We start from the raw sequence: 26,513 nt of genomic DNA, 5'->3' as shown, positions 1-26,513 counted from the left end.
TTTGCTGGCGCGGGAGGCGCGGGCACGGCCCCCGCTCCGTCCCCAGCGCTCGCCCCCCGTGCCGCAGGGAGCGCCGCCGTTTGCGGGGCCCTTCCCTTCCCTCCCTGTTTCCCCAGGATCGGGCGCTGCCGTGAAATAGCTGCGAGGAGGGGGCGATGCGAAGGGCTCCCCCCGCCAGGGCGGCAGCGCGTTCCCATGGTGACGGCGTCCTGGCAACCGCTCCCGCTCCCGCAGCCCGGCCTGCGGCGGCCGCCCCGCTCCGAGCCGCTCCCATCCCATCCCATCCCATCCCATCCGCCCCGCGCAGCCGGCCGGGAGGACGGGCGGACGGAGCCCCGGCCGCGCACCGGCGGTCACGGCGCTTGGGAACGGGCGCTCCCGCGGCGGCAGCGCGCCCGGAGCGGAGCGGGGCTCGGCCGGCGGCGAGGATGCGCGGGAGCGGCGGGCAGCCCTGCCCTGCTCTGAGCCAGCACCGGTGAGTGAGCGCAGAGGCTGTCCCGGCTCCGGGCCCCCGTGTTGCGTGGCCATAGAGCGGTGTCTGCACCTGTCGGCCGTCGTACGCCCCGTGTCCCCGCGACCTTCGCCGCGCCCAGCGGTGACCCCCGCCCCGCGGGGCCGGGACCCCCGGAGGGGCCGAGCCGCGGGCAGGGCGGGGCAGGGCAAGCGCTCGGCCTGGTGCCGGCGGGGCTTCGCCGCGATCCCCTCGCTCACGGGGGCTCGGCACGGGCCGGCACCGCGGCCGATCGCCGCTGTTTCTCCAGAGGGCCCCTGGCCTGGCTCGGAGCCCAGGGTACGGTCACCGCGCTGCCGGGGCAGCCCCTCGGGCACCCATCGCACAGCGCGAGTTCGAGAGTGCCACAGCCGCGCACGGGGGCTCGGCACGGGTCTGCTTCTGCCTGACGCTGCCGGGGTCTCTCCCATCGCTTTGCTGAGCTGCAGCGCAGGGACTTTATCGCTTACTCCGAAGCGTTGCCCCAACGCACTTCAGAGTAACACTGGGAAGGATCTGGCGGCTGCCGGGGTGGTGCCGTCACACGCTCCCTGTGCAGCGACCAAAGCGGTTTCTATTTTAAGAAGAAAAGAGTGATTAAAGTGTTTGCCTAGGCAGGTATTTCAGTCTGCTTTGGTTCCCGTGTGACTCGTGGCAAGTCACATAGCCCGCCCCGTGCTTCGCTTCCCTACCAGCGACAGAAGGAAATTATATTTTCAGGGATAATAATGTTTCCTACCTCACAGGCGTATTGTGAGAATGAACGAGAAAAACACTCCGAGGTGCGCAGACATTACAGCATTAGTTGTAGGTTATCATGGAAGATGGGGAACTGAACACTACAGGTATGATTAACCTTCAAAACAGGAGAAATGGAGATCCCACGGAAAATAAAAATGCAGGGCAGTCTGAGAAGTGGGAAAGGGAAGCTACAGTACAAATAGTGAGAAGTGAACTGCACATTGCTGGAAGTGTCTCTTGATCACATCCCATGGACGATTTATTTTTTTTTTCCCAAGCTTTTAAACATCTTTTATCAGTGATTTAAAGAAACACTATGGAAGTGCTCCACATTTGTATGCAAAACCTGCCTTAAGTATCAAGTAAACTGTTATTTTTGGCAATCAGGCATATTGCTTACAAACAGGAAAAAACTTTTATCCTGTACATGTGACAAGTATATTTGGAATATTCAGTAACTTAAATCAGTCAACCTAAATTTACAGGGTTAATCTATCATGACTTAAATTTCTTATAGCAGTATCAAGCAGAAAACAGCATCATTAAAAAATAAAGCACCTGTAACCAGTATTTCAACTGGTATCTTACTTGACCCCAGTTTACTACCATTGAAAGAGCCATGTGAAATTATATTCCTCTGAATATAAATATCAGTACATCTTATCAGAACATCTTCTATTTACTAGTCTAAGTAGGTATTGCACTCATAGAGAAGGATTTTTTTCATTAGTTCTGACACCTATTTGTTTATCACAGATATCTCCAAACTGCAGGAATTTTTGGCACAGCTGCCAATCAAGGTCTTAGATCCTTTCTGGCTCTTGGATCAGATTAAAAAATCTGGTATCTGATGATGACATGCTTTGCTGTTTCTGAACAAAGAGAAATGAATGAGAGGTTTATTTGTGTAACTTTTGTTTCATATCCACACTTACTCCAGATTTGCACTTACTTGCATTTCTTATGGTAGACTGCCAGAAAGAGTTAAGACTTCATGCAAACCTATGCTTAGTTTGCTGCAAACATTGTTTTCCAGCTGATAATAAGTGGATACCAAAGGTCATGAGACTAAAGCACTGTTTGTCTGGGTTTTGTAAGGTGTATTTCACTAAATTTCACTAAGATGCTGCTAGATGTACAGACTTTAATGTTTGTTCTTTGTTTTTCTAGGTAGCATCCAGAGCTTTGCTGCTGCAGTACACATAACTTTTCCCAAATCAGTGGGATAATTCCTGTCTTTACAGCTGAACTGTGCTTAAAAGCTTCAATGCATCAAGATAATTCAAAATGTGTTAAGGCCCAGAGGTCTCAGGCCCACTGAGAACTGTGTGCCTGGTGGTGTGACCTGCTGCAGTCTGGTGGTGTGACCAGGAGGGACCCCTCGCAGAGCGCCGGCATTCCTTAAAAATCCAGCAGCTGGGAAATGATGAGTGTGAGGAGCAGATTGCAGAACTGGACATTCAATGTCTGTGTAGGACTTTGAATGCAGAAGTCACCACAATGATCCCCAGCTCTTATACTGTGCTTTTTACTTATAGCCATGTAAGAACCTAAACAAGGAGGTAGGTATGGTTCTCTCTCTTACAGATAGGGAAACTGAGTCATTGCTCATGGAAAACACTTGTCCAAAGTCAACAGGATCAGAGACTGAGCAAGGAATTCAAATCAGACCTTCTGAATTCCTGTCTGGTGTCACTGCTGCTCAGCAACCCAGCTTCTCTTAAAAGTGTTTTTTTTTCTAATTTGTAGTTTCCGAAGCACCATGCTATAAATAGAACACACACGCTGTGACAATGTTTGCTCTCTGCTTTCAGGCAGTGCTTTCATACATTTCTAAAGCACAAACATGCTTTGCATTTTGAGATCCCAAAGGGTAGCCCTATTGCTTCTTCACTATCGATATTTGACTATTGTATTTCCATAACCCCATCTTTCTCAGATTGCACAGGATTTCATCAGCAATTGTAAACTTCTTTTCGTACATCAGCTTTTATTTTTCAGTGAGGATTTTAGGTTCCCAAGGAGATGAGGCTCAGGCCATACTACTTCTCTTTATACTTAAAAATGTTTCTTTTTTTAATGTAGGGGAGATTAGTTGGATTGGATTGAGGCTAATATCTTTCTCATTTATTTCTGTCAGAGGACAAAGCTGCTGAGCCAGGTACTGGTCTCACAGTAAGACACTAAAATATCTTTCTGTCTGTCACCATCTGGCTGGTTTGTCTAAAAATTAAAACCAGAATTTATATTCTTACCACAGAAAAATATACTTACATCATAAAGTGTGGTCATTTAGATATGAAGAGAAATTAATACAAGACTCAATTTTGATAAACTATGCTGATGTCACACATTTTATTTAGGTTTCTGACTGCCAGTGCTTTTATGAGAAAAACATCTTACCCCTAATAATCTGCTGTCATAAAACACTTGTATTTGATTCTCCAGTCAATATTTTCTTAAGTTTTATGATCATGCTGTAGACCTTATTTTATTATTCACTGATTAATGATGTCAGAGACCAGTAGAAGATTGGGGACAAGAACTTTGTTTACCTCTGCCCTGCCAAACCAGTTCTGTGAGTCAACAGCAGATTTCAGTTTCAAGGCTGTTAACCTTTTGTCTTTTCAAGAGTATAATTTTCACTATAGAAAGCCTTTTAGCAGTTTTTAGTCTTCATTCTTTTGTATTAGTTTTTATTTGCATTTATTGCATTAGCAATATTTGAATGCCATGATTATCCGTGTCAGCATAATATTACACTTTATTTAAAGGTGCACTGAAAGCAAAAGCTTTAAGTCATTTCAGTACCAGATATAGACTATTCAATAATTCAATTTGTACTTTTTCAACAGACATAAATTATTGACCGGAGAATGGCCCACCGAAGCCCAATCTTCCCAACTCTTGCCCCTTCTGAAAGGTACAGTCTGGAATATAACACCAAAAATCTACATATTGCACAGTATTATGGATCTCTTAATTATATGCATATATAATTATATACAGTAATTATATATATATATATACTTAATTATGTGCATATATACTTACTTATATGCATATATACAGTAATGCTGTGACCTGGGACTTTGGCATTAGCGTGCAAAGCAAAGTGAAATAACATAGACATTCAAATCAGTGCCCAAATCACAAGTCCTTACTCAGCTTTTACTCAGCTATTTGCCAAAGAAATTAAATAGCTTAAATCTCACTGACTAGAAGCCCAAGAACACTTTAGCCAGTGTTTGAATAGCATGGAATGAGTTGTGAAAACACAGAGCCAAAAGTGATCTTCGTTGGAATTCTCATACAGCTCTATCAATATCATCATGGTCAAACTGAACTGCTAATTTGGGTCATTAACAGGAAACAACTCGAGAATACACAGTAAATAACAGAGTTCCTAGAAAAAAGATCTCCTCTTCCAAAGTGGGGTTAAACTTGTATCCTGCACTTATGCCTTTGAAAATGTTGTTATTCTTTACAGAACATAGTGCCAGGAAAAGGTTGCATGCATTAGCAGCCTCATTTTCTTATTTTCAGCACTCATGAGCTCCACTGCTTTCCATGGGAGCTATGCAATGCAGAGCAGTCTTCAAAAATCTAGATAATTACTCAAGGTACACAAATGTAAGCTATTTTGGGGGGAAATTTAACTTCTAAGACTATGAGAAGTTTCTCATAATTTTGGTCTCACCTCAGTTTCTATGCCCGCATATGCTCCTGTCCAGTTTGCAGGGCAACAAGTTTCTGCAAGGTATTACAGGGTAGCTATAGAGACAGAAACGGGATTGACACAAGCTACTCCATTTTAACCCTGATCTGTTTTCATTAATTTACAATACCTACCTTCAACTGTTAGAGCTTTGATTAAGCCTGAAAACTGTAAAGACAAATAACATTACTTTTGAAACTCAGTAGAAGGGTTTGAATTTGGATTCTTAATCAAATTATGGTTCTTATTTGTAACTACTTTTATTATGCTAATGTCCTTTCCTTAAGATCCAATGCTTTCATAAGCTTCCTTAAAGAGTATGAAAAAAGCCTGACCTGCCTTTGTACAAGACGCGTGGTAGCTAACACAGCACCCGCTTATTTCTAGCAGTGGGTGCTCTCTCTGGGAGTATTTTGGGGTTTCTCCCCAGCACTGCCAGTACTCAGATAGTGCCACACCGTGTCCAGTGCAAAGGCATTGCAGGCTTTGTGTGAGAACGTAACAAGATGTGGCTCTTGTTCCCCTCTAGACGGGTCCGGAACATCCCGCTGCACAGCCAGGCACTGACAGCGGTCCCACTGGCCTCTGCCAGCCTGGTGGATCAGCTGGAGGACAGAATCCTGAGCCATGAGAAAACAACAGCGGCTCTTGTGGAACACGCTTTTCGCATTAAGGAGGACATTGTTTCCACGCTGCACAGAATGCAGAACAAAGGGGGGGGCGACCGGTTGGCAAGGCAACTCCTGGAGGAACACATCCGAAACATAACGGCGATAGTGAGGCAGCTCAATCGGGACATCGAGGTACGGCAAGAACCTTGCACAGAATGAATCTCAGCTACTCATTGCTTCTAATTTCCTAACAAAGTTTACCACAGGATAAGTAAAGGTCAGACAAGGTCTGAAGAACCTGTAAGCTTATAAATTGTTTTTACAACTTGAAAAAGTGTTTGCAAATTACATAATTCTTTCAATGGCTATGAAAATAGCACAGGATATTAGCATATAAACACAGGAGCCTTTGTGGTTCTAATTAGCTTGCTTTCAAAAGTTGCACTGGAAAATCTTGAAAAAATGAATTAATGCGACACTAATACCCAGCTCAACTTCAGTCCAAAGGCTGTGCTGTATAAACACTAGGAAATGCCTTCGCTCTATAATAAACTTTCTTTCGCTTCCGACTCACTGATGACACGAAGTAACCAAACCCAAGTGCTCATTTTTATGACCTAATTGTAGGCAGACACACGACTTCATGTCTGACCTCTGCTGCTGAACAACAGGGGTGTGGTGAGGAAAATGAAAGGAGAATAAAAAATTTAAGCCTCCATTTCACCGTCAAGTTATTCTTTACATATATTACCGTAATTGCATGCAGATTGGACACTAATAATAAAAAAGAATAGAATATCTAAAAGGTATCTGGTTTAGTACATTACAAAGCTTTGAATAAAGTAAGAATAAAACGGTATCTGAGGATACCAAATTACTGAAAAATAATGAGTGACATTTAAAGTGTACATTAAATGTACCATACTGAGTTTTTATTTGCATATGAATGCTCTGTAGATGCTGCAGGAACAGATACGTGTCAGAGACAATCTCAGCTATGGAACAAATTCTACCCTGAAGAGTCTTGAAATGCGGCAGCTTTCTGGCCTAGGAGATCTTCGGGGAAGAGTGGCAAGGTAAAAGTCCCCATGGAACTGCATTTTGGGGGCTAAAAATCTTGTTTTAATCTTGAAGTATTAATGATAATGGGTTCAATTCAACTTTGGCAAAATTCCAAGGATAGTTCTGCTCTGTGTTTTCAAGAAAATGAATAATACTTTGCATTATTTGCAGTATTTGCAGTATTACATATTAAATTTGACAATATCACCCTTATTTCCTAAAATTCCTGAAATTAGTTCTAAATAAATGACTTCAAATTCCCTGGGAATTTGGATTTGGTTCAGCTTTTAAAAAGTACTGGTTAGACTCATGTGCCTTTGAAACACGTTAATTAGCACAGTTATAAAGGCAGCATGGAACAATCTGCACTTGTGAAGAACAAAATAGTTGCACATTTTTGCATATATTTTAGAAGTAAAAATCTGCACATTCAGTTAGCGGTTAGCCATATTAAATCCCACATGAGCTACACGACACATAAGGAACAGAAAACTGTACAATAACAGAGGTTTTACAGGCTGCCTGAAGCTCCAGGTTACAACTCTGCGGCCACCCAGACTTCAGTTGTGCCATCTATGGCACATTTACAAACCCCAGTACCACAACATTTGCTTAAGTGCCTGTAAAGTTGAGCACGAAAGACAGAGGATATGTACAGCTACAGGAAAAGGACATAACCTGGCCCACAGCTGCTTGGGTAATAACTTTGGTGGAGTTATACTTGTCCTGAATTTCACCTGTTGTTTATATTGTACGGGTAATTTTGCTTCCTTTTCTGCATGTCACCTGATTTAGTGATAATCTTCAACAACGTACAGAAATAATCAGAGAGGGATTTTCATAGAACTCAGGTTTTCTCATAAATTACTCAATTGTCTGAAGCTTTCACTGTAACTTTCATAGCCCATTTTGTAGAAAATACTTTAGAAAGGTTTCCAAAAGAATTAAACATTCAGTAAGCTATGCACTATCCTTTAGCAAACACAAATGAACTAGTTTATTTTTTTCAAATTAGAAAATTGATGGAAAAACCTACAGAGAGACACACATACACGTATCTACCCTGCTGAGAAATCCCCCCAAAATGTACATGCTTAGATCTTCTTGCTTTTTTCTATAAAAACGCTTTGAGATCATACTACATCCTGAGAGAGGTTCAGCACTGTTACTGACACCTTGGGAGGCAAAATGTGGTGCCTTTGCCCTCAGTCAGGGAGCTCAGGAGAAGAAATGCTGGTGTGGGTGTCGCTGCGAGGCCCTGTCCTGGCCCAAGTACTCAGTGTGGGAGGGTGGGGACAGGCACAGGCTGTGCCAGGGCTTCTTCCTTTATTTCCTTAGGGCACCACCCTTGTGCTGTGCCTGGGCTGCAATTTATCTGCAAATTGTATGAGATTATGCCCATGTGCCTTATGGCAGACTGCGTGACGAATGCAGGTTATTTGTATTCATTCCCATAAGAGAATCAGTTTATTGCCTTTTAACTGCTACCTTCCATCCTGCATCCTATGCTTCTATTCAGCATACTCTGTACAAAAAAAATATATATCCCTGAACGAGGAAAAAAAAATCTTCCCTTTATTAGAAAGCAATTTAAAGCACTGGTCCATGAGAGAAAGCTATTTGTCTTTATTTACAAATATATTCTACTTTGAAATCAGTGTTCCAGTGAATAACGATTATAGCACTAGCTGGAGATTATGGTCAAGACAGTGGTTCGTTGTGCCTTTGGCACAATACACAGACTTTCCCTGAGATAAACACCTTCTGATTACTTTAGCCAATGTTCCCTCTATAAAATACACATTACTCACCTGGAGTAGTTTTACCTCTAGTGGTGCTAGCTTCCAGATGAGTTCCTAGTGAAATATTAGAAACACAATCAAGTCACTGTGGGTTACCAACTTCCTGTGCATCAACTTTCAGCCACAACAAAGGTACCGTGAGAGGCTCAGGCTGCAGGAGCTCTGAGTACTGTGTTTGCTCACACTGGCACCGTGCAGAAGGACAGTGGGAATCAGTTTAGACAGTAAATACCAAAGCCTGAGCCCTTTGTTATGTAATAACTTTAGTGTCTATCCTAGGATTCTGGCCAAATTTCGGTTCCAGTAATTTCACGCATACTAAACATCCCTTTCAAGTTCAATATTGAAGAGAGGGGAGTTGATTTCCTAACACCAAGTGTTCTGTAACATGTCAATATATCATCAAACAACTGTCTCGTTATTTCTAGAGCGCTGGTGCTGTTAATGATGGGAACAAGGGTTCCCTACATGCACATGCATTTCTGAAGCACAGCTTCAAACCAGAGTCCCCACAGCCCTGCAGGAGTGAGATTCCAACACACCTCACTCACATCACAGAATCAACTAATATTGCTATCAGAAGATGACAGAATACACATTACAGCTCATGTCTATGGATCCTTTCTCAATAAACACAATTTACTGATGAATTTGTAAAGCGTTATCACAGTCCTGAATTATTGCTAAAAATCAGCATTATTATTAACTTTAAGAAAAAAAAACTCTATAAAATTCAGTGACATATTTAGCAGAAAATTAGATCGATACCAGTAGAACAAATTCTCCAGCCTTCTGTCCCTTATGTTGTCAATTTTATTTTATACAGATTTACCAATTATTTTTCTAGTGATAACAGATCATAAAATTCATTAGTGCCTTATCATTTATTTAGAGAATTACTTGTGGATAATGAGAATTTGTCTGGAAAGTTTAAATCCAGCAGCCTGGTTGGAACGATAGCAATAGCTCTTCATAAATGCTTCCTGAGAGCTGAAACATCCAGAGAAATGGCAACTCTGTGCATTCAAATTGGGCCTGCTTTGCATATATAGCTGACTTTTTTATCTCCATTATAGAACTGATTCATTTCAGACAACCTGGACTCATTACACGTAGGCAGATTTTCCTGCTGCACAGATTATGAGTGTGATGCTTCTGGGCTGCCCCACTCTGATGACCTCCCCAAGAACGAGCAATGTGCTGCTCTGGCCCTCGCTGTGTGGGCGGTGGCACCACGAGGGCAGCTCTGGGCTCCCTGCCCCAGGCCAGCACAACCCACCAGCTCTGCTGCCCTTGCCAGTGCCCCCACAGGCATTCCAACTTGCTTTTCACTACCTGTTCTCCAGCTGCTTGTTTTTCACTGAAACACTGGCATTTTAAATGAAACATCTCCTGTTATGATAGACCAGGAACATTAAAAGTTCTCTCCATACCATTACAGCATTTGCATATAGCAGCCAGCTGCAGAGTACTGGCACAGTTCTCACTTTATCTAGGCTCCAGTGACACTGAATGGAGCAACTACTTGTCTTTTGATTTCTTTGATGCTGAACACTAGTATTTTCTTCCAAGACAAAACCAATCATGTGTTTGCAAGCATGTGCAACAGATATAGAAGATAAACTAATCTGACTTATGCATACCAGGCAGACATTACATTCACAGAGTCAGAATTTTAATGTTTCAGTTACCATGGAACTACCTTTGACCACATCACTGAATTTAATGAAGAAGGGAGATGTTCTGTGATTAAACCCAAACCACTAATTTACGTAAAAAAAAAAAAAAAAAAGACATGTGCTTGCTGATTACATTTGCTTCAGTAGTTTCAGAGCTGCCATGCCTCAGAGAAACAAAACTAACCATTTCTTGGAGCCCACAACATTTTGGTGACTAGATACAAGATGGTTCCATTCCTCTGATTCTCTCTGATTGTAACAAACATGGACAGATTCGGCTTCTCTTGTCTTTCTAAAGAAACTGCCTGATTGTGAGCCCTACAAGCTTTTCACTGCTGTGTAAACCCTAGCCAGGCTGCCTGCAGATATCACTAACCAGCCTCACAATGCTGAACTGCTACACTAGAAATTAATTTCCTCGAGTTTTATAATGCCTATGTGCTATTTTACATTACTGATTATTTTCATATTGAAACTGTACCACAGTAATAAGCAATGCTCCATTTGTCATTTTAGCTGTGACTTTCCCGTCATGTTTAATGATAATGGCACTTCCTGCAATTGAGAGGATGAAAATGCTTGTTGAAATGAAAGCTTTCAAACTGAAATGTGACTAAAAAGATGACAAAGTGTGTCATTGGTTTAGGTAATGATGTAACATGCCTCAGCTTGTTCCATTTTACTGCCTTTTTCTCCCTCAAATTGTAACAACTATCTGTTCCTCATCAGTTTCCTATATCAAATTTGTTAACACTGATGATTACATATTTCCCTTAGCAAAAAAAAATATATATGAGTCATACTTCACAGAGGTCTTACTCCTGAAATCACAGTACTCATATTTTTACAGCTCAGTTAATGCTCTTACTGCATTACTGTAGATGAAATCCACCTGATCAAATTATTTTTAAAATCTGGTAGAAAACACACATGCTCTATAGCATATTTATCCTGAAAATGTTACAGCATCAAGAGGCGTTCCAATGTGAAGAAAGGAAACAATAATCATCATGTTCCAGGACTTCATTTTATAGCCTTTTCTGAGACAAAAATTGCCATCAATGGCTCTGTATCTAAATAAAGACTGAGAACCATAAAATTTGCCCCATATTGTTAACTACACATATTAGCTGTATACTACTATTTCACAAATAAAAATGCAAAGCTACAATAATGAAAAAATGGTCCTCAGTTACTTAGACTACTGATCATGTAGGGGAACTCATACACACCTTCTCAGGTATCTTCTGGTGTATGACAAAAGGATGTGGAAATGAAATTCTGCATCTTTGCATTTCTGATGTGATTTTTCTGTGTGATACCACAGCCTACCCATATCATGTCAGTGCCAAGAACAATGGAATTTGTGTATCAGACTACTTGACCTCGAGGCCTATTTGGGAACACTTTGCTGAACACTGTGAGATGCCTTACCATTCCTACAGTCTCAAAGACATTGCTTCCCTAGCCAGACAGGAATTCCACAGAAATGTCCAGTATGAAATGGATAATTTAAAAAGCCTGGACCTTATATTCTATTTGGTTGGTGCTTTGTTTTTTATCTATTCAAACAGGTGTGATGCTGGGTTAGCCAGGCTGTCTGCAGAGCATAAAATTACATATGAAAGACTTCAGAGTCTAAGTAAAGACCAGCACACCTCCAAGCTGATCTTAGAATCTAAAATCAAAGAGGCAGAAATACAGGTATGGTATTTAGACCAAGGCAATCCTTGCACAGGTAAGAGTTCTAGTCTAATTCACACAGACTCCATTACTGTTAATTATTATCCTGGGAGGTCACAGATTTACAAATGGAGAGGTGTATCAGCTCACAGTCCTTCTGACATTGACCATTGGTATCTAGAGGCATTACTGTACTGTTCTAACTGAAAAAGGCCCTTAGTTTGTGCCTGCAGCATGCTGTGTAGAAGGGATTAGTATGTAAAGGCACATGCTCAACAAAACTGCAGTTCAAGCCTCTGAGTCTTTCACTCTGTATTTTGGCCTTCCCAGGATGATCCTTTATGTATTTGAACACAGTTTTGAAGGTCTGCAAAACAAGACTGGCTTTGGGTTCTGTGAATCCATTAATCTGTCAGGTTTCTCTTCCTTTGGGTTTGAGAATGTAAGTGAGCACTAAGATACAGGCAGAGACTTGGAAATACAAAGAATTCTTTTCCTTAATGTCCCATCTCAAGGTCTTCCCACTTTCTTGGTCAACAAAAGTATTTTACATCTTCATTTTGTGGTACGTAAATGGCTAAAGTCCACTTTCCTTCCTCAGAAGCCTCAGTGTCATATATTAGCATGCCAGGAGCATGTTGTCATGCATCTTGTAGTGAACCAGAAGAGTATGCTTTGGGATGGTTGTTTTGGGACAGATATTCTCTCGTAGTAATGACCTCTCCCCAGTTAAACCCAGCACTTCTATCACTGCAGTGGTCCTTAAACACAAAGTGATGGAGCATATCCCTCAATACTGGCAGAGTGCTTTGGCACTTGTTTACTCTGATTATATGGCAACTTGGAGATGTATGGATCATACAAATTCAGCTGTCTCAAGGGGGGACCAGGCAGAGATTTTCAAGGCAAAACTATTCACATTATTTAAGGAAAAAAAAAAAGTTTTCAAAATGCTGATACTTTCATATTGAGAGATAGTATATTTTCATGATAAAGTAAAATACACAATTCAATGATTTTTGAAATGTTAGCACACGTGAGCTCTCTAAGATCTCCTTTGCTGTTATGAAAATGTCCCAAATGAAACTGTGATGAAATGCTGTTGAAAGATAGTAAAATCTGAATTTTGTTTCAGATTTCTCATCTGCTGAGCAGAGTGGAGCAATCGATAATGCAACAAGAAGCAAAGCTGAAGATTGCCTACAAAGAGAGCAACCAACAGCTGCAAGTCTTGGACACAAAGTAAGTGCCTGGAAAGCCTTGCTGCTGCCGTGTACCTTGGGAGTAGTGCCTTGGTTTTCCCAGTCTGATTGGTCTAATCTTGAGGCCTATAAAAGGAGGAATCTCTATGAATAAGTGTTTGCTCCACAGATATTACTGACTGTCAAGAGCTCAAGAGCTGTCTGTCAAGAGGTCAAGAGGGACTTGCTTTCACCAAGAATTCTTCCCATAGTGTGGTTAGACAATTCTGAAAAGTTGATTATGTTCTTAGTTAAGTATTCAGGCAGAAGTTATATTAAAGGACACAACTAAGGGTTTTTGTCAGAATGGCCTTGTGCCTTTCTGCAAGAACTGTCCAAAGCAATGAATCCTGGAAATGGCTGTCCAGAGCAGGGAACAAAGTTCAACTGAAGCAAGCAGGAAGCAAGGCACAGCACTCACAAAGTGCTATTGCCTTAAACTGGCTTCAAACATGAATATAACTGAAATACCTAAATTATTAGTGATAAGATTCTCTGTACTACCAGACATTACATGGGGTCATAATATTCAATTCAGATGTTAACTCCTCTCCAGGCATTTCACTCAGTAGCAGTCCTGGTATAATCCATCCACATCCTCATTTCTTACTGCTTATGGCCGTCTTCATGCAGTCCAAGTTTCACATAGTCACTGGAGAGAAGAAACAGTTTCACTGGCACAATTGGTAGGTGTAAAGTTGAGGTGAGTATAGGCAATGCAAGTGGAGCTACAGGAACCAGCCTTGTCACCAGAATAAGCAGCTACCAAATCTTTGCTCGGATTTAATACATATGGACATAAAGTTTATAACCTGAATGGATGACCATATTCCGTTTTCAATGTCACAATGAATTTTCATCTACTACAATTCAAATTTTGTAATGTGCTTCATATACATTTGCTGTGAACTTCCACCTTTATTTTCTAAACCAGTGTTACTATATCCAGTTTAATAGACTTAAAATTCAAAGGCTCACCTTAATATGATGTAAAGAATGTATTAAATTGCCATTTTGTGTTTTTATGAACACGTTCATGAAAAAGTCATTGCTGAATGACCAGTTCTTCTCTTTTGTATCTGCTGATTTCTATTGTGCTCCCAGATTAAAAGATGCTGTAGAGGAGCTCAGCAATCAGATTTTGTCTGCACGGAACTGGTTGGAACAGGAACATGGGAGGACTGAAAAAGAGCTCGTGCAAAAAATTGACCAACTCTCACTGACTTTTAAGGAAAGCACTGTAAGTTTCATTCACATGTCCTGTAATACTTCTCAGGAAGCATTCAAAAGCATTATTAATAACTAAGATGATGTAATTGAGATATTATTTGAGTGAGATTTTCAGATAGCCGCATAATTTGCCTAAGTCTCTTCATTGATATCAAGTATAATACCTACAACCTGAGAATCTTTAAGTGAATCTGGTTACTGCTAAATAGATCCATATTTTAACCTACACTGCTCAAGTAATTTGAAATGATTTTATGAAAAATTGTAATTCCTTACATTTTGAATTCGAGATAAAAGATGATTAATCAGTACCTATTTAATATTTTTAAAAGGCCACTGTTATTCCACATACAGAGTAATTCATTTAAATTCTTTTTCCGGCTCCAGGAAATGAGTGAGAGAGGTATTGAGATGAAATTCAGCCAAATGGCAGAAAAAATTGAGAGAATAGAGGAAATGCAGAGGATAACCATGGAAGCACATGAAGCAAAGCAGACTGAAGAAAAGATAAATATTCGCATTGTCAAACTTCAAAATGAGATAAATGAAGATATAAAAGAAATGAAAGCTGAAGTTAACGCTGGTAGGACCATGGTTATCCACTTCTTTATTCTGAATTGTGGTGACAGTGATCGACTCATACTAATGTCTTTGCTTGTATCAAAGCAGTTTAAATACTTTTTGGGCAGATGTAATGGTTACACCTGTGGCATTAAGAAGGCTTTTCATTAAGTGTGAAAAGCAGAGCAATAAGGGGTGACAACCGGCTTAGACGTGCTCTCCCCAAAGCAGGCACAGCCATAGCTGGGCTGCCATCATGGCATTCCTGCCATCAGCACACAGTTGCATCCCATTTTCCTTCAGAACTTTTGCTGTGCTCCTAGTGCAAAGCAGAGCATTATGGAAGTGCATTCTGATAACAATGATGTGATACTCTTGCTCCTCATGATGAACTAATGTCATTCTCACCTGCAATTAGGGTTTGCAGCTATCTATGAGAGCATTGGGTCTCTACGGCAAGTTCTAGAAGCAAAAATGAAGCTGGACAGAGATGAACTACAGAAGCAGATCCACCAAATGAAGCAGGAGCTTCCAAGATGGGGAGAGGCTGGACCATGACTCCAAGGTTTTGTCTGAGAGATTAGTGCTTACCTGGCTAACTAGGCAGACCCTAGTGGTGTTCCAGTCTGTAATGCCAATTACCTGCATGTACCAAATGACATGCTGCTGCTGCTGCACAGGTGTTTGCTCACAGCAGTAAATGCAAGCTGTTCATGGATAACTGGCAGTTAACTGAGGTGCTGCTTTGCCACTGCACTACTCCAGTTGCTATCAGGAAATTTAGCACTGTGTAAAACTGGAGTAATACACTGGTGAAGCTGGCACCTCGCTTGCTAAAGGCATCCCAGCAGCTATATGCTTTTATATGCACCTGCACCCTTCCGCCTTTAAAAAAAAGGTGAGATACCATCATTTGCTTCATATGAATTTGGCAAGGTTCTCCACCTTGATACAAATTACTTAGTTGAAATCAATGGATATTTTTAAAATTACTTTCTCTACTACTGACTTCCTGGGAAGAATTGGCTCTAAGCATCAATTTTCAAAATCTAGACACCATCAGAAAATCTTTGTTCAGATTTGCAAATATCCTGTGTGTGAAAACTAAGTAGTGTTACATAATGTAGTTGTAGACTAAAATGATTCATAAACAACATAAGAAATTTAATTTACTTGCTCTTAAGTATTGTAACCTTCCAAAATTAATAATCAAGGGGAGCTGACACAAGGTAAAAGATGTATATAGAGTATTTTTTTACTGGGCATGTGTTCCTGTGACTTGCTATTGATAAAAACTTAGAAAGATTTGAAAACAGAAGAGAAGGTGATAATCTAACCTAGTCTGGAGACTGTAAAATAAAATGCAGTTTATGATCTCCTTAGAAATTTTCATTGAAGTAAAAAAAAAAAAAATTCATCCTATTTAAGTAGACTTTAATAATTTAGCAGACTCAAATTGCTAATTGCATTCACATTATTTCCAGATAATAATTTCCATCCCCAGAAGAAATTAAATAATGAAAATCTGCACCCGTGTGGTATATTATCTAGATAGGAAAAAAATTATTATTTTTACTTCTTCATTCATAGCACGATATATTGCTTCTTATGTTTGTAAGCCACGCAGGATTAAACCCTCATGAAAAATAAGACTTTATCCAGCATCCTGTTAATTTATACAAGTAATAGTTATTAATATACTATTCTGTGAATTATTATTAATTCACAGAATTTACAGTACTGTTAACCTAAATAAATTAATAGGAGTCTCTACACCTCTCCCCTTTGAAATAGATCCAACTACCTAAAATATTTGCCATAGACACTTCTGTAGCTTATAACAATCTTTTAAGAATGAGCCATTGATTAATGCAGTCTATTCCACTGCTTAAAGAAGATTGCCTTGCCACCCAAACACCTAAACTAGGACAAGGCATAATAGCCTTAAATTTCAAGCACAGAGGACACAAAACCTAATTTATTACATTCTTTCCTGGATTTTCATTAGTTTTTTTAGGCAATCTGTGTGTAATAGATAATTCAAATGAAGCTTCACAGGGATATTTGCCCAATATTTCTTAAGTTTTTTCTCCTTCCTACATCCATATAAAACCCACCAAACCAGCAACACCCAACCCAAAGAAAACACCACCACAGAACCCACAAAACAACCAAAACCAGACCACTTGCTCTCACGAAGTTTTAAAATCTTTCTTTTGTCAGCTATTTCACATGCATGAGGCTTAAATCACTTGCAGCGTGCAGTCCAGTCAGCTGTGTAAAACATCCTGAGTGTCACAAGTTAAACTCACTGGAAAATGTTTAATTGGGGTACATGGCTTTTACATTAGCATGTGATAACACAGTAGAACCGTGGTACTGTGCAGTGAGGGACTTGGCTGGAATCAGAATTATGTCAGTAATCACAGAGCATTTGTGCTGTTTATACTCATTAAACAAACCAAAGGAATGGTGCAAGTAAGAAGTTCAAAGGATGATTCTAACTTCCACATGCAGCTTTTTATGTAGTAAGTTTTGTGTTGTGGATACCTTTATATTGTGGATATCTTTGTCACTACAATCTGATATAGTTCAATAGACAGTTGCCATGCTAGAGAAAAGAAGTATGAATGATAATGAAGAGCAGTGTATTCCCGTAACATCAATTTAAACTGAAATACAACATTTTCTTCTTTTCTCAATTTCTGTTTTGTGTTCCACCCCCACGAGCATCTGGCTATCTGGGGCAGAGTGCTCTCCGTATCTAAGGATTCAAGTGCTCATTAGACATGTCTTCCAATAATGGAAACGTCTAATAAGAGACAGATGACAATGATGAAGCCCTCCTATGTGTAGGGGAGGAATTCCTCCTGTGACACTCCCCGCGGTGTAGGAAATTCGGAGGCAAATTTGAAAGGCGGCGAGGCAATCGGGCGCAGGGCCTCTACTCAGTTTGCCACAGGGTGTCACTGTTACTCTTGGCAAGTGAAGGACGGGTTTCAATGTACCTGTGTGATCCAAAGATGCCGCAATCCCGCTGGGATGGGGCCGGAAGTATTTACCATGTACTTGGACAAAAGGAAAATAAACCAAGAATAATCTAAAGACGTCACTCTGTAAAATCACAATAAAGGCAGATGATTAAGTAAAATACTCTGAGTGATATTGTGATGCTCCTTCAGACAATCCGTGAAGAATGCTGAGTGAGGACGAAGCTCTCTGCTGCTCGTTCTGTCAGCAGAACTCTGCTCAACACAAACCATTAAAACCCCAAACTCCCAAACCCAGGAAAAAATCGGGGACAGTTCTAAAGCACTAGATCTTAAATCATGTACAGCTCAAAGAGCAATGTGCCTTTCACAGCGCTGCAGAGGTGCAGAAGAGGCTCCTCCAGCACTGCCTCCTGCTCCGAGGCTGGCTTGGGCTGAAAGAGCACAGGATAACCTCAACACTTACTACCAGATGGAGCTCTGGGCCCAGCACAAAAAGCTGCTCTCAATCCATGCAAGAATTATCTCCATAAATAATACAATGGAATAGCCTCAAACATTGCAAAGTATGTGAGAGAGCCATGACTTTTTGGGCACAGATCAGTGAAAAAATGCTTTGAGCTCAGTGATGTACAGAGAACCAGGATCAAGTTTAAGAAGAAAACTGAGTAGTAATTGTCATAATACAAAAACCTGAAATGTATGAGAGGGTGAGTAGGAATTGCTGGTGAGAGAGGAGAAAGATTTGCTTCTAGTAGGAAGGAATTAAAATAAAACACATCATGCACTGCTGCACATACTCCAAACAGTAACTCTCATTAAAGCTGACTCCAGCTTCTGCTAAGGCTCATTTTCTAACGCCAGTGCAGTAAACAGGCGTCCATTCGACGTGATTGAAGCCGAAGCAGACTGTAAATGAAGACATATTTCAGTGCCTGTGCTGCCTCATTGTTGTGCTAGCATTTCCTGATGGTATCAGGACAGTGATGCAGGCACCCACCCTGCCACTGGCCTTTGTGATCTTGCTATCTCCACTAATAACTTAGAGGTTTAATAATTGCACACTAGAGTACATATACAGCTGCATAAATAACACCAAATTTCCATGTTGTCCATGCTCTTTCATTCTTCACTAGCTTTGAGAATTGTAATTTCAGTACATTCCAAGTAACGTATATAAATCATTAAATTCAAGAAAGATATAATGATTCAAAGCATAGCTTTTAAAATGCAAATAACTGGAAACAACAAAAGTTAAAACATACTTTGTGCTGCTGCCATGCCTTGGAAAGATAAATGCCAGCCTGTTTACGGCTATAAATAATAAACCTTGTTCACTTTAAAAAGATCTTACGGGGATTGATCACTTTGTGTCTTACACAAGCTTGGATATGTGAAGTGCTGTGACCCAGTTCCACATATGCTCTCCTTTGTGAGATTAATCTTTCTAAAATGAATGTGGCAACTCACTGTGAGAACTGCTTGCTTACCTCTTTGCATGTAAAATGTCTCATGTTTCAAAACAAAAGGGACTGCTGGTCTCTAGTATGATCTCCTGGTATCTCAGAATCATAGAATCATTTAGTTTGGAGATGATCTTTCATTAATAGCAAAATCTTAACCATTATTTAACATTTTGGGTTTCCAGCTATTGTGGACTAACAAGACAATAAAAATGAATAGTATAATATTATCAGTGTTTATTTTAATAATATATCACCACTTTCCAGAGGGAGGAGAGATAAGGCAAATCCAATACTGACATCACAAGACAGAGCACAATGGTGGGACCCTGAATTTCCTGAATAGATTTTGGGCTAGTTTGGGCCCATTATCTATAGCTCTGTGCCCTTTATTTCAGTAAACTACCTAGTGGTAAATCAATTATTTACATTTATCAGGCTGCCCAGACTGCAGTAACTTCCACACCATGTTAAGTTTAAAAAAAAAAAAAAAAAAATATATATATATATATATATATGTATGTATATAAAATGAGAAAAGGCAACAAAGGAATTGAGTATTAGCCTGTCCCTGAGGCCCCACTGCCACCTGATATTCTTGTCAGGCAAAGGCAGGCAGGCAAGCTGCATGTCTGCAGGAACTGACAGCTCTGAAAAGGATTTCTGCAGGTAGGAAGCCCCAGGGAAAGTCACACAAATTATTTCACTAAGTCAAAAGATTATGCCTTATGGACAGCACTTGTTAAGACAAATCCATTAACCAGGGCAAACACAGAGATTCAGTTAAGGGTGAGTCTCCTTGAAGTCTTCTGGGGATAGGCTGGCACTGCCTGACACAAATGGGCAGGAACTCCACATGGCAAACACCACAGCAGGGCAAAAAGTCCTCCTCACATTACTACAGCTCAGTTCCCAGTAAAGCACATTAAAGTGGGAGAAACTCCACAAGACATCTGTCTGACACACAAGAGCAAAGCCCAGGCAGAGACCAAAAAACCTCACTTATTTAATGTGGCTGTGAAGCTCCTCCCGCCTGTCATTGGCTCCAGAGAGCCCTCAGCGAGCTACAGGGGAACAATTGAGGTTTGAGGCAAGATTTAAGTGACAGGCACGGGAATGGAGTCCCCTGCACACTGAGATAATCATCTGTGTTTGCATCTGGAAAGCTCAAGGGAATATTATGGCATTAGGAATAGAACAGCAAGATTTTCAGTGAGAAGATATTTTAATTGTCATTCAGAAGTAGAAGGATAAATAAGTAAAGTGCCCAGCAATGCTCACTTGAGAGCATTTTGCTCCATGAGCAGCAGCAGCACAAGGGAGGCCTGAAGGAACATTGGCAGAGGATCTGGCTCTGTGGCAATGTGGTGTGACTGATTACAAATGGTTAACAGCTCCAACTCTTATATGCTCTGGCTCACAGAAGCATAGAGTGGTTAACACTGAAATGTCTACACATATTTACATGTGGCATCTAAAATATATCTTATATTTTGGATCTAAACACATTTGCCACTTTGGGCATGATGAACCTGGTTTTCATGATCACAAAACATATTTTAAACACTTGGCTCAGCTGGGCTGTCAGATACCTTTCTGTAACTATGGTTTAATTGTACTATTGGCCAACAGCTCATAGTCCCAGAACAGGTTTCTTGTAACAATCAGTCAAATCCCTATCTCTGCATAAGGTTAAAAAAAAAAAAAAAAAAGTACAAGAGACCGAGAGACATTAATGGCCCGGTTTAGTAGATATAAATAAATACTGCACAACAGTGTTCCAGACAAGTAACGGTCATTCCTTCTAATTTTTTTCCCTTTATTCCAGGCAATTTAATTTGTATATTAATGGATTCTGGTTAGCCACTATCTTGAATTCACCCACTGTGGAATGTGACGGTTTCAAATTCCCAGAAGCAGAAGAACTCTGTAAATATGTTCTTGCTGCACTCTAGTTATGTGTACACACACCAGTACAATTCTGCTGTACAATAAAACAATTATCAGTTTTACAATACCCCTGTTAGATAGGGATTATAACAACTCAGTTTAGAGGAGTGGCACACCATTAATTTTAGTTATCTCAAGACCACACAGCGCAGCTATGACACAGCAAGTGTAACAGTCACCAGCAGTTCCTGCGTGCCAGCGCTAACCATCCTCAAACACCAAACTTCCAATTAAACCACGGCAATAAGTAAATGCTATTTATACAAAGTTTGCAGCTTGACTGTTTTATAAATGAGTATGTGGGAAGCAATGTGAAATATCAACTGATAGTTAATACTTAAATCGCTGCTCATTTACACTTCAGGCAAGTTTCATTGCTATTTGCAGAGAGTTGGAAAGTTCAGAATTCCGTGATTCACTTCAAGAACTTTTATAAATAACACTCCATTATAACAGAAAAAAAATAAAACCAACTTGTGATGAATAAAACTTTATCCCAGGAGAAAAGAATGTTTTTTAAAGACAGTGATAATTTTTCTACTCATAGAAAGAACAGGCTCTTTAAAAAAGCATTCAGGAAGGGGAATGCTTCTGTCCCAGATGTTTAACCTTACAGAATGCATCCAGAAAAGTCAGGAAATTGATTGTACATAGGATAATCTGCAGTTAGAAATAACAATGCCTTTGCAATGTCATCATTCACCCAGAGGGTAGTTGGGCACTGGAAGAGGCTCCTCAGGGAAGTGGTCACAGCACCAAGGCTGCTAGAATTCCAGAAGCATTTGGACAATGCTCTCAGACCCATGGGGACTCCTGAGGTAGTTCTGTGCAGGGCCAGGAGCTGGACCTGATGATTCTTGTGGGTCTCTCCAGCTCAGGATATTCCATGATTTCATGATAATATACTTCAACCAATGATAGTTTATGCCATACACATAAACATGCCTTGTTATTAAGACTCAATTCCACCAATGATACAAGCATGAATTTAAACAATAATTTTTCCTAGAGAATTTTGAATCCATTTCTATAAGGCACTCCAGACAGAGAGGACATGGATGCCTTTAGCACAAATGGAGAGAGAGGAGCACACTTGAGTCCTGCATGTATTCCCAGTATCTCTTCACCACTCTGCCTTGGATGGCTCTCCACCCACGTACTGCTCTTCTCAGAGCCTGCTCCAAGTTTTCCACTTGTACCTACCAGGCACCTTAATGAAACTGGGGAGCTCACAGTTTAGTAGCACATCTTGGAATGAATCCAGGTTCCCTTTGTTAGCTTCTAGATCATTAAAGTAATGAAGAGGAGATTGAGAAGCAGAGCTCTGCTAAACATTTTACCAAAGTTCATTTCAATCCTATTTTGTTTCTATTTGATGGAATTTTCCTAAAGGAATTCTCTCTAGAATCACGTGGCTCTAGCAGGATGTTCAAAGAGAAAAATTCAAATCTTACCTGGCCATCATCTTCTTCCAAATTGCTTTGTGTCTCAGCCTCACCTTTGACAAGGAAATTCTCATTTTCTTCATGGTCTACGCAGTCCCTGTGGAAGAAATTGGCCGCATTGAAAATATCTCAATAATTCTCACTGGTTTATGAATTACAGGAGTACGTTTCCTAAATTATTAACCTGAATATGTGCTAACACCAACAATAAGATCCTATATGAATTCCCCAGATGTAATTAAACAAAAAAGAGAAAAAAAACCCTGAAACCAGCAGTTCTGCAATTACTTACTTTCGTGACAAAACAGACATCACTGAAGTTTAACCCAAATTCAGTCAATCCTTTCAACTAAAGATAAGCCATATTAGCTAAGCGGATACCAGTTCAACTCAAAAAGGGAGAAAAATTGAATATATATAAAGAGAGCCAACACTGTAATAAAGCCAATGCTCTCAAGATAGCACTTCTGTGCTTAATCCTAACAGCCAGCCAGTCTCCCTCAGGTGGGAAACCTGTCAGCATCCTGCCTTTATCACCTGGGCACTTCCACATTCACAGAGCAACTCTATTTTCTCCTCCTCCTAAAGGAATCCTGTCACTCCTTCTTCAAACCTAGGAAAATGCTGCAGTGAAACTGGAATTCGGGGCCGAACCCAGCAGTCCAATGCACGAACCACACAAACCGTAGAGCAGCATGAAAAGGCAGGAGCACAGCCAGAGCAGCTCCGGCCCTGTGTGGGGCACAGAAGGATGGATCTCCTGGGCTCTCAGCTGCAGAGCGGGTAGCACTGAGCAGCGGCAGCGTGTCCCTGAGCAGTGAACACCAGGATCGCGCTGCCAGTCTGTCACCAGAGAGCCCCGAGCAGCTGCAGCACCTGTGCCCGTGCCTGGCTTCCACACAGCGCGCTGGGCTGAGCTCCCTGTGCCGGGGAAAGCTGTGGAGATGTCCTCGTAACACATCCAGCTGCGCATTGCTGGGCTTGGAGCTTCACAGCTTCAACATCCACAGTTTCAATGTGTCTGTTACGCAATATTCGCACTTATTTTAACACCAATGGTGGGATAAAATTTTCAAATACAGCTTAGCAATTTTTTATTTATTTTATTGCTGAAAATAAAATGCAGCTACCTGCTGAGAAAACTCACTTTTAGGCATTCAAATTTATTGGGTACCCCTAAGACTGAAGCTCCCAGGTGATCAGAATCTCTTTAAAAAGTATGACATATGCTCTAAATCAATGCAGGGCTTTTAAAAAAATGTACTAACGTTTTCTTATGATCATCATTGTGGAAACATTGACATTTTTGCATTATAAAAATCAGTACCACTGACAATCCATCAACAAAGAGATAAATTAAATTATTTCTCAAAATATTCAAGCCATCTCAGCTGCTTACAGGCTTATCCTTGCAGCCTGGCATTAGCAATGTCATTGTTGCATCTGACATGCCACATTGCATTATCTTCACAATTAACCGGGAATCCAGAAGAACAATTTTGACCATGATAAAAAGATAGCCTTGAATTACAGCCATTAAAGAGAGCCATGGAATTTTTATTTAGGCATCCCAAAAGATTTAATAGGAGTAATAGCTTCAATTAAAAATTAAGGTTTACTTATGTAAATTAGCGAAGTGGAAACACAGTTTTAGGTAAGTAGATGTTCTATGTAGAGAGCAAAACCAGACAAATCTCTGAAAGTTTGGTTTCATTAAAAGGCATCTGAGTATGCAAACATCTCTAGTTAAAAATAAACTTGAAATGCAAAAATAGAAAGCTCCTGTAAGCTTTTTATTTAAAATTTACCTGGCTCGGGTAACCATGATAATTTTTCTCATGATCTCATAGCATAGCAAACAGATCAAACTCTAGAACAATAAAGTTATAAAATTAAGGATTTCACTTCCTATATCTGCATTAGCAAGATGTGCAGAAAAATATACTCCTAGAGCTGTGTGAGGCAAAATTCTCCCTGAACATAAGACATTCCAAATATGTTGGTCTAATTGGTAGGCAAAATTTAAGCCAGATTTTAACTTTATTTTTATCATATTTTTAAACTTCTAATTAGTCATTAAAATAATCAGTGGTCTAGAATTTCTCCTGCAAAACAAATGCTTAAGCAAATACCTGAAAGCTTATCCAAGCTTGAAAAATCCTCCTACCTAATTAAAAGTGTTGAAAAAACCAGACAGTTGCTTCCTCCCTCTCTGTCCCCATTCTTCTTTTTTTCATTCTCTCTGTCATAATAAAAAGACATTTTAGAAAAAAATTGTCCATAATAAACGTATGAACTATCTGTGGTCTTTTAAATCTAGTTCAAGAAAAAAACACTGAAAGCAATTTGCATTCAGTCACGACTAACAAAACCCCTTTTGATGTTATCGGAAAAGAGAGAAGTTTTATTTTGCGAGCTAACTACCACCAAAATCAAAGGCAGGTCTAATACTGGGAAAAGTCTTCCGTCTGTGCTTGTGTCTGTCGTGGTTGCTCACCCCCAGCTGGCTTGGGAAATGGTTCCCCAGACACCTGTGCTGGGGCCGTTGCTTGGGGCTTTACTCTGTCAGGGTCTCCAGAGCTGAGGGGATGGATCACAGATGAGCCAGGGCTGTATTTCCTGTATGTTACTTACACCTGTGATTACAAGGCATTGATTCACCCAAGTGCACCAGCCCCCATCTCTGGCTGATTGGCAGAGCTCGTGTTAGGGGAGTGCTGGGCACTGGGGGCTTGAGATGTGCTTTGTCACTTTCCTGACAACACTGCTCCCTGAGCCGTGCTCCTGACCCTTGGGACACCCACCTGCTCCCACTGGCTTTGCACTGATGTAACGTGGAGACCGGCTGGGCTTGAGACCAGCAATGAGCAGGGAGAAGTCCCACTGACTGTGTCACAAACAATAACATCAGAAGCCCAGCTGGAAGAGGGATCCACTACTCCCACACACTTGGCCACTCCAGCAAGCCCAGGAGCCAGCAGGCGCTTTCTGCTGCTCACACTGGCTGTGTTTGGGGAATCGGAGCTCGGCTGCTCCATGCTGTGCTGCCCATGTGGAAAAACACGGCCTCCATTCCTGAACATGGCAAACCCACAACCCACCTTCAGCGCTCCAGAAACACACCACTGAGGTCTGCATTTCTGTAAGGGATTCAGATAAAATAGATCATTTCTAGTGCTTTGAATTGTCGTGAGATTTTCATCAAACCCTGTATTTGTTCCAGTAGTTCCAGTTCCTCCTCCAGAGGTCCACAGCTCTTCATCAATGTAATCTATCAATGGAATCTAGCAGCTGCTTTGAGAGTTCCTCTGAATCCAGTAAGGAATCTCATTTTGAAAATCTGCCTGTCTCTAAAGGATCCACAGTCTCCAAATACGCTGTGTTCTGACAGCAAAAATTATTCATTTTTGTTTCCATTCTCTGAATGCTCTCATTTGCAACAGTTTCCATGAAGGACTGTCACCAGCTGGCTGGATGCAGAACCTGCATTTTGCACTGTGCCGTGACTGGCTGCCACTCTCAGGTGCTGTGAGCGATGGATTCCTCTCTGGATCTCTCCCTGTCTCCAGTGACTCACGGGAGCATTGCCCTTTGTAGCCCTGCTGCCTCTCTCAGTGTGCTGTGCCAGCACAGAGGGGCAATTAGAGAAAGCACAAGATCTCATTTCAAACAGAAGATGATACGTGATGTTTGTTGTTGTACCTGCTGGAAAAAATTTACCTTCACCAGTGATTAGTTAAAATAAATCATACAAGGACTGGACTGAGGTCCTTAGCAGTGATGCTGAGATCTTGCAGGAGAAGTTAGGAAGGAATATTAAGGAGTGCTGGTTTTATGCAAAGTAAGA

General features: G+C 40.9%; 1 protein-coding gene and 1 long non-coding RNA gene across 3 annotated transcripts; one reads left to right on the top strand and one right to left on the bottom strand.

Annotated features, from left to right (window-relative positions):
• The first annotated feature begins 247 nt into the window (after positions 1–247).
• On the top strand, positions 248–17,897 carry FAM81A (family with sequence similarity 81 member A). Its single transcript, XM_040077370.1, has 10 exons — positions 248–475; positions 2,402–2,793; positions 4,087–4,154; positions 5,479–5,752; positions 6,518–6,636; positions 11,678–11,807; positions 12,922–13,028; positions 14,132–14,267; positions 14,645–14,840; positions 15,237–17,897. The coding sequence occupies exons 3-10, from the start codon at positions 4,108–4,110 to the stop codon at positions 15,374–15,376; spliced, it is 1,149 nt and encodes a 382-aa protein (XP_039933304.1). The 5' UTR covers positions 248–475; positions 2,402–2,793; positions 4,087–4,107; the 3' UTR covers positions 15,377–17,897.
• Positions 13,544–24,887, bottom strand: LOC120758755 (uncharacterized). Of its 2 annotated transcripts, none has more exons than XR_005703000.1 (3): positions 24,834–24,866; positions 22,676–22,763; positions 13,544–13,679 (listed from the first exon to the last, which is right to left on the bottom strand). It is a non-coding gene; the product is annotated as an uncharacterized LOC120758755 (long non-coding RNA). The 2 variants fall into 2 exon arrangements; XR_005702999.2 differs by lacking the exon at positions 13,544–13,679 and adding an exon at positions 22,373–22,502 and having other exon boundaries at positions 24,834–24,887.
• Between the last annotated feature and the right edge of the window lie 1,626 nt (positions 24,888–26,513).

Source organism: Hirundo rustica, chromosome 13 (assembly GCF_015227805.2).
Source record: "Hirundo rustica isolate bHirRus1 chromosome 13, bHirRus1.pri.v3, whole genome shotgun sequence".
NCBI classification, from domain to species: Eukaryota; Metazoa; Chordata; class Aves; order Passeriformes; family Hirundinidae; genus Hirundo; species Hirundo rustica.
This window is presented reverse-complemented; position numbering and strand designations above follow the sequence as displayed.